Genomic DNA, 16,238 nt, shown 5'->3' on the forward strand with positions numbered 1-16,238 from the left:
TGTTGCATTCCTCATATTTTTTTTGCTCTGCATGTTGAAATTACCGTCCGTTTTTTTTTTTCGATGCCCATTGTTTGGGGCCCGTTAATTCTTACTGTGCGCCGAGCGTATTTTCTTCACCCAAACGTCTTCTTTTGTCTCTTCCCTTTTCTCTTTTTGTTTTATCGTCCATTCGTACTTACCACATCCACAGCCATCGTGTTAGAACGGTACAGTTTTTCGATAACCATACGTACAGTGAGAGACGCTTAGAGCAACTATCAATACAGTAGGGGAATAAAACTCCAGTAAAACAAGACCGCCCACTCACCCACCCACTAAGGAGATAATGACAGTAATGGACGTGGATGCCACCGCCATCCCGGATATGATCGAGGCGCAGCTGACTCTTAGCTACAGCCGCCTCACACAACTAATTCGTCTGATTGTTGACCAGGGCAACGGCCATGATATGGACATTGGGAAGATTATGAATCGTCTAGATGCGCTTGCAAAGGAAAACGCAGAGCTTCGGAAGCGTGTGGACGAGCTCACAGAGACGACGATGCGCTGTGGAGGCGTCAACGAGGAGGTAGCAGTGTTGAAACGGGAAGTCGCCATTGTGCAGGAGCTCTGTACCGAGAATACGAAGAGGCTCACCAGCAGTGAAGGCATAAATGAGAGACGATTCGTTAAGTTGGAGGAAGCGGTAAGTACAGTATCGGACACAGGGACAACTGAAACCCAACGCTTGGACGGATGTATCACCGAGCTTCGATCGGAGAACTTGGAGATGAAGAAGGATGTTGGGTGCTTGAACGACTTCGTAGCCCTTTGGGACGGTCATGTAGAGAAGATTCGAGCGCTGACCACACGTGACTCAGAGGGTAATTTGCAGCACGCAGCACATGAGAGGGCGAGATACCTTCACTCCCTTCCCCCATTCACTAAACTGTTTGAGGAGTTGGAGGTGATGCGGCAGCTGAATCGACATCAGACTACGGACTCACTCGCCGCAAAGGGTGTCGTAGGTGTGTTGAGGCGCTCAAGCGTCGGCGATATTGCGGGGAATACGGATCCCGCACCCAAATCACCATGCGTGGCGACCCCCGCTGCCGAAACAGAGTCGTGGAGAGAATCAATGCCACCATCGCTCAGTTGGACAAACGGCTAAAGGCCCTGGAGACTGAGCGAGCGGAACGAGGTAATGAGGCGCATGGCGCGGCTGCATACAGTTCACAGTTCTTCATGGAAAAGGACTCACGCAACGCTGTGCCTCCATTGGTGGAGGGTTTCATTCCCTCGAGGGCTGTTCTAACCGACATCGAAGATCGACTGTGTTACCTTGAAGCTGCACTCAAAACCGGTAATACCTTGCCATCCTCCCGACGTGTACCACGGTTGCCTGAGAGGGATCTTCCACCAATCGTGGGAGCACCACACCCCCCCGGTGCAGCACCATTGCAGGGTGAAGCTGGGGGAGAACCTTCAACTTCCACAAGCAAAGAACGTCAGGCATCCGAGCGGGCTGCAAGCAACGGCACATCGAATGGGATACCTCCACCTATTCAAGGACATCGAGGGTGCGACGTCAGCAATCCCTCTGCAGGAAACTCATCAAGTGCTGGCGTAAGTCAAGGACGGCACGCGGTGGATGACGGCAGTGTGTTGCGACAACGCGTCGACAAACTTGAAGAGAGGGCGTCTGTGCTGGAGAAAAAGAAAGCTGATCGGCGGGAGGTGCAGCAACTGGAGGAATTTGTAGAGGAATTAGCCAGGCGTTCGTTGGGGCCACTCCAAACTGGTCCAGTGCCTTCCAACATGCAAGAAAATGCGCAATTGGGTTACTCAGATGACGTTCTCGGGATGGGGAGAGGCTCGCGAAAAGTGGGCACTGCTCCACTCATGCGCTCCGTATTTGTTGTTGGCATGGGTACACAGTTGAACGATTCGACGGGCAGCAAAACTTCCGCCACAGTCGCCAACCCCAGGCAACTTTAGCTCTATGGGGAGCCGCACAATAGTATGTACGATGTTTTTTTTTTTTTCTCTCTTCTTCTGCACCCGTTTGTCTGGTACGGAGGAAGTAGGTATGTATTTTTCGTTTCATTCTCTTCTGTGGGTTTGCCGCCTTGTCATGTCTTTCGCATAACAATAAACCAAGAAAGAAAAGTTAACAAATACACGAGACTAGAAGAGTAAACAAACCAAAAAAAATAAATAATAGTTGACGCTTCCCCCATGGTATTGTTACTAAAAGACGTAGGGATGAGAGAAGAGTGAGTGGGTATTGGGAAAGGGGGAACACTTGGAGGAAGAAAAAAATAAAAACATGAGAAATAAAAACGGGTTCGATCTAGTGTTAAATGAGTGAGGTTGTTTACTTGTTGTTTGTAAGCGTAGTGATAGCACTTTAGGACAAAGATTGCGCGTGCGTATCTGTATGTGAAGGGTTAGTGGGGTACAGTGAAGTGTTAATGGTTGTGGAAAAAAATGTATCACATCCATGTATATATGTGTAAGCGAATGCATTTGCCTCTATTTGTCAGGTGTGGAAAGTGCCGCGTTCCGAAACAAGGCATTATATTTGTTCTTCCTCACACACCTTTATGTTGTTTTTTTTTCTATTGTTGTCAATCGTTGAAGCGACCGACCACATAAGTATGGGGAGGAACCGCGACTGCTTTGTTGAGAAGCCTAAGTTCTTGTGTTTCAGTGGGAAGAGGAAAATATATAGAGGAGATGCGACAGCATCAGGGTCGTCTCGTATGAACGGCAAAAGAGGATGGGGACAGCCCTTTGCTCTTTAAATTTTAATCCATATCTTGAACTAGGGCGGCAGTGGAACGAGATAAGCCGGAGGCCTCGACCTAAATAGTTTCGTTCTGCTGGTCGTCTGCATTTCACCGTTTCCCCCCTTTCGGAAGCAGCTTATTTGCCCTTACGTCAACAACCTTACTTTTGCTTGGTGCAATTGACAGCCGTGTTTACCGCCACACCGCTGCTTTGTGATGTACTTTTACTTACCCCACTTTGACACTGTTATTGCCTTGTGCGGGGGCACTTTGTTGAGGTCGTGTGGGTCGGCGTAACTTTTCTTACCCTGTTTTAATTCGTTACAACATATAGTGCCATTCACTGGTTAAATCGTTTCCTCTTGCCGCTTGTATGGGGATAAGAAATAAAATTTATAAACTATTCCATTTTTTATTGCATTCCTTCAGATTGCTTATCGGGATAAGGGAACACAAACAACTTGCACACAATAGGGGGGGGGTGCTTTAACGAGGACATCATGAAAACTATGCGTGCGGTTACGCTGAAGGCGTATGGCGCAGTCAACATGCTGGGAATTGGGCAGGTTCCCGAGCCAGCTTTCTCACGTCCAAACGATGTGCTGATCAAAGTCGTAGCTGCTGGTGTTAACCGTGCGGACATTTCGCAGCGTCGGGGCCATTACCCACCACCTCCAGGCGTTAGTGAGCTTTTGGGACTCGAAGTGTCTGGCGTGGTGCTGAGGGTTGGTAGCAACGTCAAGCGCTTCGGTGAAGGCGACCGTGTGATGGCGCTGCTGGCTGGCGGAGGGTATGCCGATCTCGTCGTTGCCCACGAGGGCTCAGTTATGAAAATACCGGATGAGTACTCGTTTGTCGAGGCTGCTGCAATTCCTGAAGGATTCCTTACTGCTTGGCAGCTGTTGAGACGTCACGGATCGCTAAAAAAGGGACAGTGTGTGCTTGTCCATGCTGGTGCCAGTGGCGTTGGTACCTCTCTCATGCAGTTGGCGGGTAAGTACTTCGGCGCGAAGGTCGTCGCTACCTGTTCCGAGGGTAAGGTGGACTTTTGCAAGAAATTTGCGGATATCGTGGTTGACAGGTCTCCCGATGAAATGGGGAGGTGTTTTTGCCACAAAGTAAAAAGTGCTGTAGGAGACGACGCGGTGAATCTTGTCGTGGACCCGGTGGTGGGAGGTTCATACCTCAACGAGGATGGCATAGTGTTGGCCCAGGATGGCAAAATTGTAGTCATTGCCCTTATGGGTGGCTCCAAGGTTGAGTTGAACATCTCTACTCTGCTCCGAAAGCGGGGAACGATTGTTTTTTCAAAGCTTCGTGATCAGACAGATGAGTACAAAGCATCCCTGGTGGAGGAGTTTGAGAGGGAAGTGATTCCATACTTGAAGGACCGCATCATCACACCTATTGTGCAGCGGACCTTTGCGATGGAGGATGTAGCAGAAGCTCATGTTTTCATGGAGGGTAATATGACGAATGGAAAAGTTATATTGACAATGTGCGACTCTACAGGTGAGTGAGCCCAGGAGCGGAGTGAAAATCTTATTACCATGGTCGTGAACGAAGTGGGCTGTGGCTTCACCTGACATCGCTTCTGGGTGGTGCATCCCATTTTGGTTGAATGCAACTCTTTCTCTTTCTCTCTCTTTCTTGTGCATTTCCCCCCCCCCTCTGTGGTGTGTGTGTACTGAGCATTAGTGGGTTGACCACTCACATACCACCGACGGCTGTTGGGCGTTAACGCACTTTTGTTAGTCATTTTAACCGGCTTCACTTTCATCTCAGTATGTCAGTGCGTGCCATAGGAGGCCAGAGTATGCTTTTTTTTGTTTCGGATTTCACAACAAGAAGCTGGTGTGTATTTGAAAATGTAACGGTGACCACATACTGGATCATGCGCTATAAACACACGTACATTTTTTTATGTGTATTGGTGCTATTTTTTTCCGATTGTTTCAAGCTTATCGACATTTAAATTAGTGTTTGACATCGTCTTTCAACCCCCTACGATTTCGCGCGAACCCCCTCTCCCTCTGGTTGCAGTCGGAATGCTTCGTTTGGGCCAACGCGGATGCCGGCCAATGGTCTGCGCCCCGCAAGAGGGGGAAAAAAAATGATACTGTGCATCCCCTGTTTTTTGATATCGTCATGTCTCTATCTTTATCTTTCCCTGTTGTTTATTTCTTTATTGTTACTTACTATGTGATAACCATCGTTATGGGGAAGGAAGTGTAATGGTGGAGCCGTAGGAACTGTTTGCAGAGAAATGTTCATTTATGTCCGCTGCTTACTCCGCATGGCCACATCAGGTGAACTAAAGTCACACTTATCGCGTCTTCGGGCTGCAGGTCGAGCTGGGGAGAGCCAAATTCGCCAGCGACGCGCTTTGCTTCGGGGGACGAGGCAGCGGCGACATCAGCAGGTCAGAGATGCCGGTTTGTCTTCTCGTCGTTCCACCTCCTCCACTGGGGCGGATTGTTCCAGTAAACTCCGTGACATGCTTCCGCGGAATGACTTGCTGGAGAGCGCCATTGCCTTGACCATAAGTGAAAACCGTGATGCGCGTACCGAGCTTGAATTCATGCGTCATTTTATGGTTGGTTCGCTCTTGTCGCTTGCGTCACCCGTTGGTATTTGGGATCCGTACGACGTACAACCACAGGTGTTTGCGTTAGATAAGTACATTGCACTTCCTGTGTTTACATCGGTCGACTACCTGCGCCTGTTCTGCAGGCGCTTTCGATTTACTGTACGCGACCCCAGCGGAGTGCTGTGGGCTGATGGTCCCGCCGAAGCGGCAGAGGAGGAGCAGAACGGTGGGGCCGCCTGCACTTTGCCTCTTCCCGATGTCATGGCGAGCGAATGGTGGGCTCGGCACGTTCGGCGCCAGTCGTCAAATACGCTGTCTGGTGCAACCGAGATGTGTGCGACTCGGAGAGGGCCGTTATTGGCAGCGGCAGCTGTTCCTGTTGCCGAGGAGATTACGGCTGTTAACGAGCACAACCATCGTACTTGTTGTATGGGAGCTGATGAACTTTTTAACTATTTGGAGTCCCAACCGGTGGAGACGGACGGGAAGGCACAAAATATGGGAAAGCGGCGCAAGAAAGGGAAAAAAGTATGTAGGGTGGGTATGCGCGGAAGAAAGGGAACGTTGGAGAGAAGGGATGTTCCAGGGGGCGAAGAAGCCACAGGAAACCGTTGCCGTGAGAACGAGGAGGCGATTGCAGCGTTTTGGGCGAAGGTGCGCAGCACGGCCCCCTTTCAGATCAAGCAGGCAACACCACTTCCTACATTTGGTCCTTTGCTCCACTCCTTCTTTGTTGGCTACTTTGCTGACACGGAAACTCTATTGCATAATGCCTCTATTGTTCCTGAGAAGGTGGACATTGTCCTTAACCCAGCGTCTCCCATTGAGTTTGTACTTGCGCGGGAGGCAACGGACCGTGTACTGCAGAAGGATCAGCTTCTGCTGCTGGCTTATCGCCGGGTGGAACGGGAACTCTGCGGAGAGTTCCACCGTTTTTTCTGCCTTTTCGCACCAGAAGTGTTGTGGGCCCGGAGTGCCTGCGTCCCGTCCCCCGTTCCCGGGACTGATAAGGAAGTGGGGTATGAGGTGGTCATTTTAGTTCAAAGCGAGGACCCTGAATTTACGCTTTCATCGCTCCGCGCTGCGAAGGCGCGTTGTCTACTTATGGGCCATGCCGACTTGCATATATTGCCCTGGGCTGCCGCTGCCCCACACGTTCAGGAGGCCTCCGTGGTATTTTACGAGCGCGCCGCATGCTCGAAGGGCGCCGGCTCCAGTAACCGCGGAGAGCTTGGAGTCTTTGAGCAACGGGGCCCTGTACAAACAATCAACGTGGCTCGACCAGCCGACAACTTCTTCCATGACCCAAGTGCCGCTTACACGGAAAGTCATGCCGTATTCACAGAGGAGTTGAAGGTGAGACGACGTATGCTCTAGCAAGAGGGTAATGTTTTGTTCCAAAGCATTGGCTGACGGTCGTTTACTGTCGGTCTTATATGAGAGATGCGACATCTGGAAATGCGTTTGGATGTTTCTGCACTTTCCTCTTCAATCACATAATTAATTTTTACGTGTTCTATCTAAGAGGTGGAAGGGGGGTTTGGTGAGTTGCTATTTATTGTGTTATTGCAACTGCCTGTTCATGGAATGCTTCTTTTTCCTTTTTTGATGTATTCGCTTTCTGCCTGCGTTCATAAGTGTTTTTGGGTAGTTGGTGCCGTTATTGTTTATTTAGAGGAAGGCGCGTGAACTTACACATAATTGTACCCGTTAGTGAAGCCTTTTTTTTTCTTTTGCACAATTGGAGAAACCAAGAGGGAACGTTGGTAGTGATAGAAGGGAGTCGAAAAGAAGGGGACGAATAACTGTGAAATAGGAGAGTGCAGGCTCGTGTTGTGTCAACTACTCGCCGTTAATTAAGCTATAGGGGTCTTGCTGTGGTTACAAGCAATTATATATTGCGTTGCATTGGTCTACTTTCACTACAGATCGCAGAGGCGAGACAAATGGCGGATAATGAAGAAGTGCCCCCTTCCGGTCCCCGGATGACTCGTGAGGAGACGGATGAACTCGTGCGGCGTCTGTACGACCAACAGATGGAACGCGCCGCCAGGCGTGAGGAGGAACGGCAGCGCCAACTCGCCAGGCCATTCTGCTCCAGTCGCCGGATAAAGAAGGATGAGGAGGAAAACCTTGTGCGCCGCATTTATGACGTGCAACGGGAGCGCTTTCAGCAGAGCAAGGAGGAGCGCGAACGACGATTGACACTCGAACTTCAAAGTAAGGACAAGAAGCTCCCCGAGTCGGAGATACAGGATCAGGTGGATCGCATCTACAATCAGGAGGTTGCTAAGAGTAAGGCACGCCGTGAGGAGCTACAAAAGCGGTACCTACCAGAGGTGCCTCCAAAGACAATAGGCAAGAAGCAGCTAAAGGAGAGCGTTGAACGACTCTTTCGTGTTGACTACGTGAAACGGGATGAGGAACTCTTTAAGAAGCACGTGTACCCATACGACCCACCAACGACGAAGATTTCCCGGACGGATGTGGAGGCGATGGCCAACCGTCTGTCGAGGAGGGGGTCATAATGAACGGAGGAACAAAACATCCCATCCCTTTCTTCCGGTCCGAGACATTTTAACAGCGCGGTTCCAAGGAGGGGAGAATGCTAGAGCAAACAACACAGCCGTTAACCAATAACAAATGTTGTGAATGTTTTTGTACCATATGAGGTGCAATCCCCAGTTTGGATGCGACACCATTATTTAAATTCTCCTTTTTTTGTTTTGTATCTTTCCCCACTTTTCCCTTCCTTCTCTTGTTTGTCGGCTTGCCGCTCGAGTCTACGTGTGGTGACGGACGGGTATACGTTGAGAAAACATATTTTTCAGGAGAGGAGGAGGGGAGAAGGGGGCTTGCGTGTTCTTTCTTTCTGAGTGTGTGTGGAATATGCACGCGTATAAAGAAGGCTTATGAGAGAAGAATTACGTGTGAATCTAGAGAGTAGAGTTGTAACAATGGGCAAGTGAGTGCATGGCAAAGTACATTCCGACACCTTAAGGAGTCAGAAGGTCAGTGTTGGCAAAGTTTTATTTGAGTTTTGTCCATTTTCATCTCAAACCCATCACACTCTCCCCCTTTTTACTTTTATTGTTTCACCAACATGAAAAACAATATATATATATATATATATATATATATATATATATATATGTTACACGATGTATATGGCACTAGGTGGGGTCTTGGTTTTGTCCCTTTGTTTGTTTGTTTGTTTGTTTGTGTGTGTGTTGTTGTTGTGCGGTTGGACTGTTTGATGTGGGACGTCGTCGCCATAGAGGTTTTCCCTCCGAAACTTTTTTGTCTTGAATGTGTTTCATGTAGTCCACCTGTCTGTTGTTCCCGATCTGCACGAGCACGGTTGTGGGTACGGATTGTGTAGGGTGTGCCAAGGGGAATTGAAAAAAGAAAAGGATAATAAAATTTTATGTGGTGTGTATTTATGCGCTTTGCGTCGCATGCACGCAGACTTAGTGCCAGCATAACCGTTCTTCTGTTTTTGTTTTCCCCCCTGTTTCTGATTTCATACACATTTTTTTTTGTGCGGTACATGCAGTGTGGGTGTCGCGAGTAGAAAACCGAAGACGTGAAGTTACTCCTGCACGGCTGTACACGAAGTGTGTGATAGAAAGATAATTAGGGATACGTGGGTGACGCCTTTTTGTTTAGGTGCCCCAGTAGAAGCACATTAGGCGCTGCACGACGCATTTGGGGTGTTTAGGAGAGCATTTGTTACAGTGACGTCTTTGGAAGTGACAGAACACTCGAGTGCTCATCTATGGGAATACAAGGTGATTTGGCTCTTGCGGTAGAGGGAGCGCGTAATGGTACCGCTTCTTTTGACGACAGCCTTCGGGCAACTACGGATGAGCGTGGCTCATGTAGTATTGAAGCAGATAGGCTGCTATTTGTAAATACAGCGCTCCGTGCTATTCCTGGTCGGACGCTCTGCACCTTCTTCGCCCCTATCATGGGTGTCAAGCGCAATCTCCTCAATCGGAGACGACTCACGGAGCAACACATGTTATCTGACCCAGTGAAAGCGGAGAGGTTGTACAAGGACGCTATTCGTATTCTTACTAAGACTCTTGTAGACGCATCGGCAGAGGTATTTGACTCGGCGGCGCCGATCGACGAGAAGGAGCTGGCTGCCGCCTTGAGGGGAAAATTGGTCCCGCAGTGTTACGAACCAGGAGCAGTTCTCGCGTATCCCGGGGAATTCCCCGAGGTTATGTTTGTGCATGTTGTGTTGAGTGGAAGCGTGCAGGTTGTGCACTATCAGCTGCAGAGCCGGAGAATGGGCTTCTCTGAGGGTAGTAGAAGGCAATATTTTGTGTCTAATGAAGTACTGAGGTTGAGTGGGGCCCTGGGACTTCAACCGGAACTTTTCAAATTGATCAACGCGGCACCGGAGCCGCTCAGTGACGGTGCGAGTGATATGGCTTCTCTTTCCAACGTTTCGACCACTGCTACCCGCACAATGCGGCGCGTCTCGCGTATGATGGGACAACCCACACTCCAAGCAATTCGAACGGAGTTGAACCGGGCCCCATATGTTCTTAGTGCACAGGAAGCACTTGGATTTGAGCCTTTTCGGCTCACCACAGTTACCGCTGAGGCAACGGGTCCATCTGGAAGGGGGGGCGAGTCGTCCCCGGATTCACGCATAATTCAGACAATGAGGATCCGTGCGAGGGACCTCCACAAAGCTCTTGTCCAGATGGCACTTTCTCATGCGGGAAAGCAGCGAACTGCCACATCACCAACGGCATCGAGTCGGCACACCTCTGCATTGATGGAATGCATTTCTGTGGCTCGAGTGAAATGTATATGCCGTCATTACCCACTTAACGAGATTCTCATGCGTCAGAGCTGGTTGTTGCAGGACACTCCAGCCTACACAATAAGGGCTCTGGTGACGCAGCTAGCCCCTCGTTCGTACTTTCCAGGGGAGGTCATTCTTTGTCCCCACTCAACAAACAGACACCTGAGCTTCTTGCGGCGTGGCATAATGACTATTGAAGAGGTGCCGCCACCGGACCCTTCTAGGCCTAATGCATGCCAATGCGGTTCTCTTTCTGGAGGGAATGTTCTGCAGGAGGTTCCTCAGGGTGCGTCGTTTGGCGAGTTGTCGGTGCTGTTCGGCGAACCTAGACAGTTTGTGCTTCGTGCAAAGACACCGTGTGATGTTTGGTCCCTCTCACGACAGAGTTTTGCGGCAACTATCAGGCGTGATGATGCCCTCCGGGCAAGTCTGCTTTCGAAAGCCGCTGCCCTCCGTATGCGGTGGTTGGGAGAACAGCGGTACACTACGGTACTGGCGGACAAACTACGCGAATGTTGCGAACTCTTCCGCCACGCATCCGATAGTTTTATCCGTCTCATACAAGAGCGAGTGGAGCCTGTTGTGTATCCACCGGGGAGATTGCTAACGTCAACCTCTGCGCGCTGCATGGAGATGCTGATCATTACTCATGGTAAGGTTTCATCAATTGTTGATGGTGTGGCAGAATATGGCCCGGGGAGTGTCATTGGGGAACCAACTATAATCCTGCACCGCTGGCCCCTTGGACTCGTCTCGAAGTCCATGGTGGAAGGATGGAAACTTACCCGACATCAGTTGCGGGATGCACTTGAGCGTGTGGAGGTGCTGCGTCAGCACTCTGGTGAGGTTGCAGGTCACGTCCAACAGCTCATGCAGAGTATATTTGCTCCCCCCGTCCCTCCATGCGGCGTGGATGCCGTTGGGCGGTCGCGGATGCCCTTGGTGGGACCACCTCCTTATGGGAACACATATTTCGAATACGCGGAATGGCTCGCAGAGGGTCAACTGAAGGCTCTTTGCTTTAAGCATCGCGAATACGTAAACTGGAAGGACATTTCTTACTCTACACTGTCTGGACAAGGTAAGAAGAAGCGGGGCAAAGTTTTTAAACTTTCAGAGACGTTTGACGTTCCTACGGTTGGTGATCACCGTAGCTCGCTTCCGGCATTAAGGCCCGTGACTAAACCACATGCACCGAAGCATAAGAGGAAGGAGCAGCCACGCAAAATTCGCTTTGCTTCCGCAGGGAGCACTTTTCCGTTTCACATTAATCCTGTTATTGGAAGGCAGCTTGTTGCACACCCGAATTCTGCAAAGCAACCTGTAGCCGTCCCCTTCGAAGCCGATCCATTCTTGGCGAAGCAGCGAGCCCTGACATCCGCCTTTGTGGAGAAAACTTTTAATGGTCCTCTGCCTCAGCTGCAGCAGATGACAAATCTTCTAGAGAATCGTGACAAGTTGATGAAGGTGGAAGCGAAGCAGCACAAGCTAAATGACTCTAAGCAGGAGCGTATGAATGTAATTGACTTAACTGAGTCAGGTGGACTCGCGCCCGTTCACATCTTTCTGCACGGGAGCAATCCCCGCGTGCACATTACAGTGGAAGAAGCGGTGGCCGTGGGGTACGTACTACAGTTCCCGGACACCAAACGCATTCAATCGTGCGTCTCAAACATCGATTCGGACGTGACGCTTGGATTGCCGCAGCACCGGCAACGCCGGAGAGATATGGCGTTTATTCCAAATGATCGACATCCTCGTTACTGTTTTCTCTTTGCCGCCTCTCAGCTCGGAGAGAGGAGTGCGGAAGAAGTTCTGCTTTACGAGGCCGCTGTACAGGAGGCGGAGAGCAAAGAACGAGCGCAGCATCTCACTGCACTTTTGGTGGCGCAGCTGCCAGAGAAGCACCGACCGTCAGCGGAGCAACATGCTGTAATTCCCGACGCAGAAAATACCGCAACGGGGGAGTGGAGGGGGGTTTCGATGCCTGTCACCTCTCTGAATCCTACCGTACCGGGAAATGCGGTCTCATCGCGCCGAAGGTCTTCCTCGCCTCAAGTGAAAGATGCAACTGGTGAAACATTCCTACAGCATCTCCGCGACAGCCCCGAGCAGGCAATGAGTAAGATGCGCATGAAGTTTCAAGTTTCCGCTAATGCCGTTGAAGAAGTTGATGGAAGCAAAATTATTGCCACTCGGGCGAGCGGTGATGTCACGCCCCTGGCCGTTAGTGGCGCTGAGGGTTCCGACCAAAAGTTTGACCTGCTCGACCGTCTGCGCAGTGCGACAGCGCCAGTAGAGGGCATCAACGAGGGCGGTGCCGGCGAACTCCCTCCGCGAAGACCCAATGCGGATCCTGATGAGAAATCAGATAGTGGAACACACAGTGAAGGTGAACACACTATGGAGAAGTTCTTTAAGAAGGAAGAAACCCCAGTCTTTGTTGACGGTTATGGGGAGCTCAGTACGGTACAAAGCAAATCCACTGTCGAGGTTGCAGCTACTCAACCCACAGTTCCTCCAACCGCGCGCGGGGAACCGAGTGAGAATTGGTTCACGGATTCACCACCAATACCTGGCGCCAGCAACACTACATGCGCATGGATGCCGCAGAACTTCACCATGCCTACTGTTAGTGAGGCAACGGCGACTATGCGTCTGATCCAAAGTGATGTGGACGGCCTCAATGCCGTTGCGCAGGAGCAAAGGCGCGAGCGCTTGCAGCGGCGCAATATTCCCGGTGCTGGTGTCTTCGATCCTACCGCTTCTAATGTGACATCTCTTGAGTCACAGCGGTTGGTGGACGAGTGGGTTGCTGAATATCGTGGGCACTCACGTGACCCTATGTGTCCTGCCCAGATTCCGCCACTACTGCTCGCAGAGGCTGGCACTGATTATCTTGCTGAAGAGTTCCGTCACACTCGGCGCCAACATGTGGTTGCTGTGAAGGAAGCGCAGGGTGTTGAAATATGGCGTGGTGAGGTGGATGCACGTGCGCGTCGGGAAGGGAAGAATCGCCAGGATTCCAATTCCCCCGGCGGCGGCAAAAGTGTTTTGGCAGTTATAGGAGGTACTAAACTTGGGTTTCCCGCGAAGCCGCTACGCAATCCAACAGCAAATATGAGCGCGGAGGAGTACGAGCGGTGGGTCAGTGAGCGCGACGCACTGTTTGCTTCAGCTGATGGTCGCCAATAAACGTGCGGGGAGAGGGGCTTCGAGAACGGGGAAGTGTACGGCTAAATAAATATGTATCATCGGTTGTTTTTTCCCTTTTCTCCTTTTGTTCCCGTGAGTTTGTTTTTATTTTAGTTTTATGTTAGAAGGGTTCACGATCAGTGGGGTTTCCGTGTTTCATTTCTTCTTTTCTCCGCGAAGAGTTAGATTAGAATTATCCCTTTATTTTTTTTTCGACCGCCCCCTTTTTCTTGTTCCTCTGCTACGTGCTTTTCTATTTCATTGTAGGAACGACGTCTGGCGGTAAGCCGAGTATGTATATGTTTCTGTTGGGGAGGCGGGGTTCAACATGAAGCAAAGAGACCCGCACTTCGATGTACTGCCAATAACCGCAACAGCGCACACAACCAAAGCACGTATTCACTGCCCTATTTATTGACTAATGTTTGCTGACTTCCTTCCTTCTATTGTTCGCGGCATGCCTTCGTTTATCATTTTGAACAATCGAAAAGTTATTTTTACCGTTTTTCTTCCCTTCACTTTTTTGTTCGTTCATTCATCCAATCATTTGTATTACTTACTAAGCTTGTGAAGGAGGGGTGCGCCGGGTTGGACCCATGGCGCACTATGATGAGTGGCTCATGTCAGTTGACGGGCTCGATTTCCACGACGAGGATGACAGCTATTTTAATGAAACTTATGCAACGGAGGATGAGCCTTCTCTCCGGACGGGTAGTGTCTCTTCTCTAGACCAGTTCGATGTGGTGCTGTGCCTCGTCGACTTTCAACAACGCATGTTCCAAGGTGTTGTTGCGCATGATTGCAAGAACCCATTTGCCGGTGGAGCAGAACAGGTATACGACGATATCGCCGAGGTGAAAGTGAAAGAAACCCCCACAGTGTTCGAAAAGGCAATCTGCTGCGTTCAGCAACTGTACAAGGACAAGGGGATATCTGACAGCAACGATATGGTTGCGTTGGTGCTGTACAATACAAGGGAATGCACACATCCTGATTACCCTGGTGTATACGTCTTTCATACTTTTTGCTCAGCGGAAATACAATCTGTACTGGATTTGGAGGAACTTGTAGCTGCGGGGAGGGTACCGTCAGCGGGATATGAAAATATTGTGACGAAGATTGGCCATTCAACTGAAGCCAAGTCTCATCTCGGGGATGCGCTGCGGGCAGCCCGGCATTTGTTTTCCCAGCTGCCTTCCGAGGTCAAACATCGTCGAATTTTTCTCTTCACAAACGACGTGAACCCACATCGCGGTGACGAGGAGCTTTTGCAGAAATGTGCTATCCAAATCGAGAGCTTGTCCTCTGGGGGAGTGGGCTTGGTGTGCTATGATATGAGCCCCACTGCCCTTCCGTCACCGGCGGCTTCAACGCAATCGGGAGAAGCGGCTGCAATGAGTGAGCGTTGGGCAACACAGTTCGGCGGTGTGGACGAGTTTTGGAGTGCTCTTACGGGTGCGGTACCGAAGGCAACAAACAGTTCACGGGTTGGCACTATTGATATTGTTCACCTGAATAGCGACGATAGCGTTATGCTCGGAGCGCTCTCAACGGCAGTCCGCTGGCGCACACACCCACGGGGAGCCTCTCAAACGACAACACTAACTATTGGTGTAGGCGCAAAGGGCTCGGCACTACCAAGACTGACAGTGGGTATGTATTTCCCGATGACAAATGCGCAGCGCCGATTATCGAAGTGGTTGGATGGACGCGCAGGTGAAATGGTAATGCTTCGGCAGCGTGCGGTGGGAGTGGGGGCCCCTATTTTGCTGCCTTGCCACGCGGGGAAGAGTGGTGCGCCACCTGCACATATCAGTACGGGGCAGTTGGGCAAGTCACGTCCAAGCACGGGACCGGGGACGTGCCCAAACGTTCCTCTAAGTTGTAAAAAGCATATCGCCGAGGTCGTTGGGGCGGGATTAACTCTCGGCTTTTCCATCATATGCTTCAAAAACGCTGATGACGTTCTGCACCCTCAGTACGTCCTGGGGAAGTCGTGCGTCCTCCACCCAGATCCGCAAGACGGTAGCGATGGCTCGCTTCGACTTTTCATTCGGTTGGCTCGAGCGCTGAAGGAGCAGCGGAAGGTTGCGATGGCGCAGCACATTACGCGCTACGCCACTCCTCCTCGTCTTGTCGCACTTGTGCCGCCCGGGCTCAACGGTGATCATATGGACACGGCTAGTTTCCCTGTGATGCACGGTCTTGGTTTGTACGTCGTGCCTCTCTCGTATGCTGACGACGTTCGTACCACCCCTCGATCCCCTCTCTTCGGCGATGCAACGAAACCTATGGAACGTGATATTGCTCTTGCACAGCGACTGCTGGCCACGCTGCCGTCTAAGTACAATGTGAACGTAGTTCCCAACCCTGCTTTGGAGCTACGCTATAAAGCTATTGAGAGTATTGTGCAACAGACACAGCAGCAGAGTGGGTTGTCAAAGGAAATTCCAGGGGTAGCTCCGTTCTCGCAACTGTCAAAGGCAGTTGATCGGACGTGGGGTGATCGTGGGGCTATGGCAAAATACGGCTCTGTGTTTGATGAGTTTAAGGCGGTATTGCTCCCTTCGTACAACCGAGACGAAACGTGTGGTCCTAAGACGAAAGCGGCGCGGAATGTGAAGGCGCGAGCAGAGTTGGCTGACGAGGACATCAAAGGTGTTGAAAGAATAATATCTGCCGTCGAGTCGGCGTTTCGGTTCCAGTCTATGGGGATGCTGACTGAACCGCAGTTGAAGGAGTATTTGCGCGTGATGGAGGGCGGTGCCTTTGGAGTCCGGAGAAATCCGGATATCATTCAAGCTGTGATATCTCAATTGCAAGGCGACATTTAGGTGTGGTGGGGCTTCACCTT

At 50.7% G+C, this 16,238-nt stretch overlaps 5 protein-coding genes and 1 pseudogene across 5 annotated transcripts, besides 3 other annotated features; all 6 read left to right on the forward strand.

Moving 5' to 3' along the window:
- Positions 1-16,238: part of a sequence feature (sequence corresponds to BAC RPCI93-48K5) that runs on past both edges of the window.
- Tb927.3.4980 lies at positions 329-1,981 on the forward strand (annotated as a pseudogene).
- On the forward strand, positions 3,275-4,294 carry Tb927.3.4990 (oxidoreductase, putative; the record flags this gene model as incomplete). The annotated part of the gene is made up of 1 exon (XM_838996.1): positions 3,275-4,294. The coding sequence occupies one exon, from the start codon at positions 3,275-3,277 to the stop codon at positions 4,292-4,294; it is 1,020 nt and encodes a 339-aa protein (XP_844089.1).
- Tb927.3.5000 (hypothetical protein, conserved) lies at positions 5,041-6,741 on the forward strand (the record flags this gene model as incomplete). The annotated part of the gene is made up of 1 exon (XM_838997.1): positions 5,041-6,741. The coding sequence occupies one exon, from the start codon at positions 5,041-5,043 to the stop codon at positions 6,739-6,741; it is 1,701 nt and encodes a 566-aa protein (XP_844090.1).
- Positions 7,311-7,892, forward strand: Tb927.3.5010 (hypothetical protein, conserved; the record flags this gene model as incomplete). Its single annotated transcript, XM_838998.1, has 1 exon — positions 7,311-7,892. One exon carries the CDS (start codon positions 7,311-7,313, stop codon positions 7,890-7,892), a length of 582 nt encoding a protein of 193 aa, XP_844091.1.
- Positions 8,478-8,517: a microsatellite.
- Positions 8,563-8,596: a microsatellite.
- Tb927.3.5020 (hypothetical protein, conserved) lies at positions 9,143-13,384 on the forward strand (the record flags this gene model as incomplete). Its single annotated transcript, XM_838999.1, has 1 exon — positions 9,143-13,384. The coding sequence occupies one exon, from the start codon at positions 9,143-9,145 to the stop codon at positions 13,382-13,384; it is 4,242 nt and encodes a 1,413-aa protein (XP_844092.1).
- Tb927.3.5030 (KU70 protein) lies at positions 14,005-16,218 on the forward strand (the record flags this gene model as incomplete). The annotated part of the gene is made up of 1 exon (XM_839000.1): positions 14,005-16,218. The coding sequence occupies one exon, from the start codon at positions 14,005-14,007 to the stop codon at positions 16,216-16,218; it is 2,214 nt and encodes a 737-aa protein (XP_844093.1).

Source organism: Trypanosoma brucei, chromosome 3 (assembly GCF_000002445.2).
Source record: "Trypanosoma brucei brucei TREU927 chromosome 3, complete sequence".
Taxonomy (NCBI): domain Eukaryota; phylum Euglenozoa; class Kinetoplastea; order Trypanosomatida; family Trypanosomatidae; genus Trypanosoma; species Trypanosoma brucei.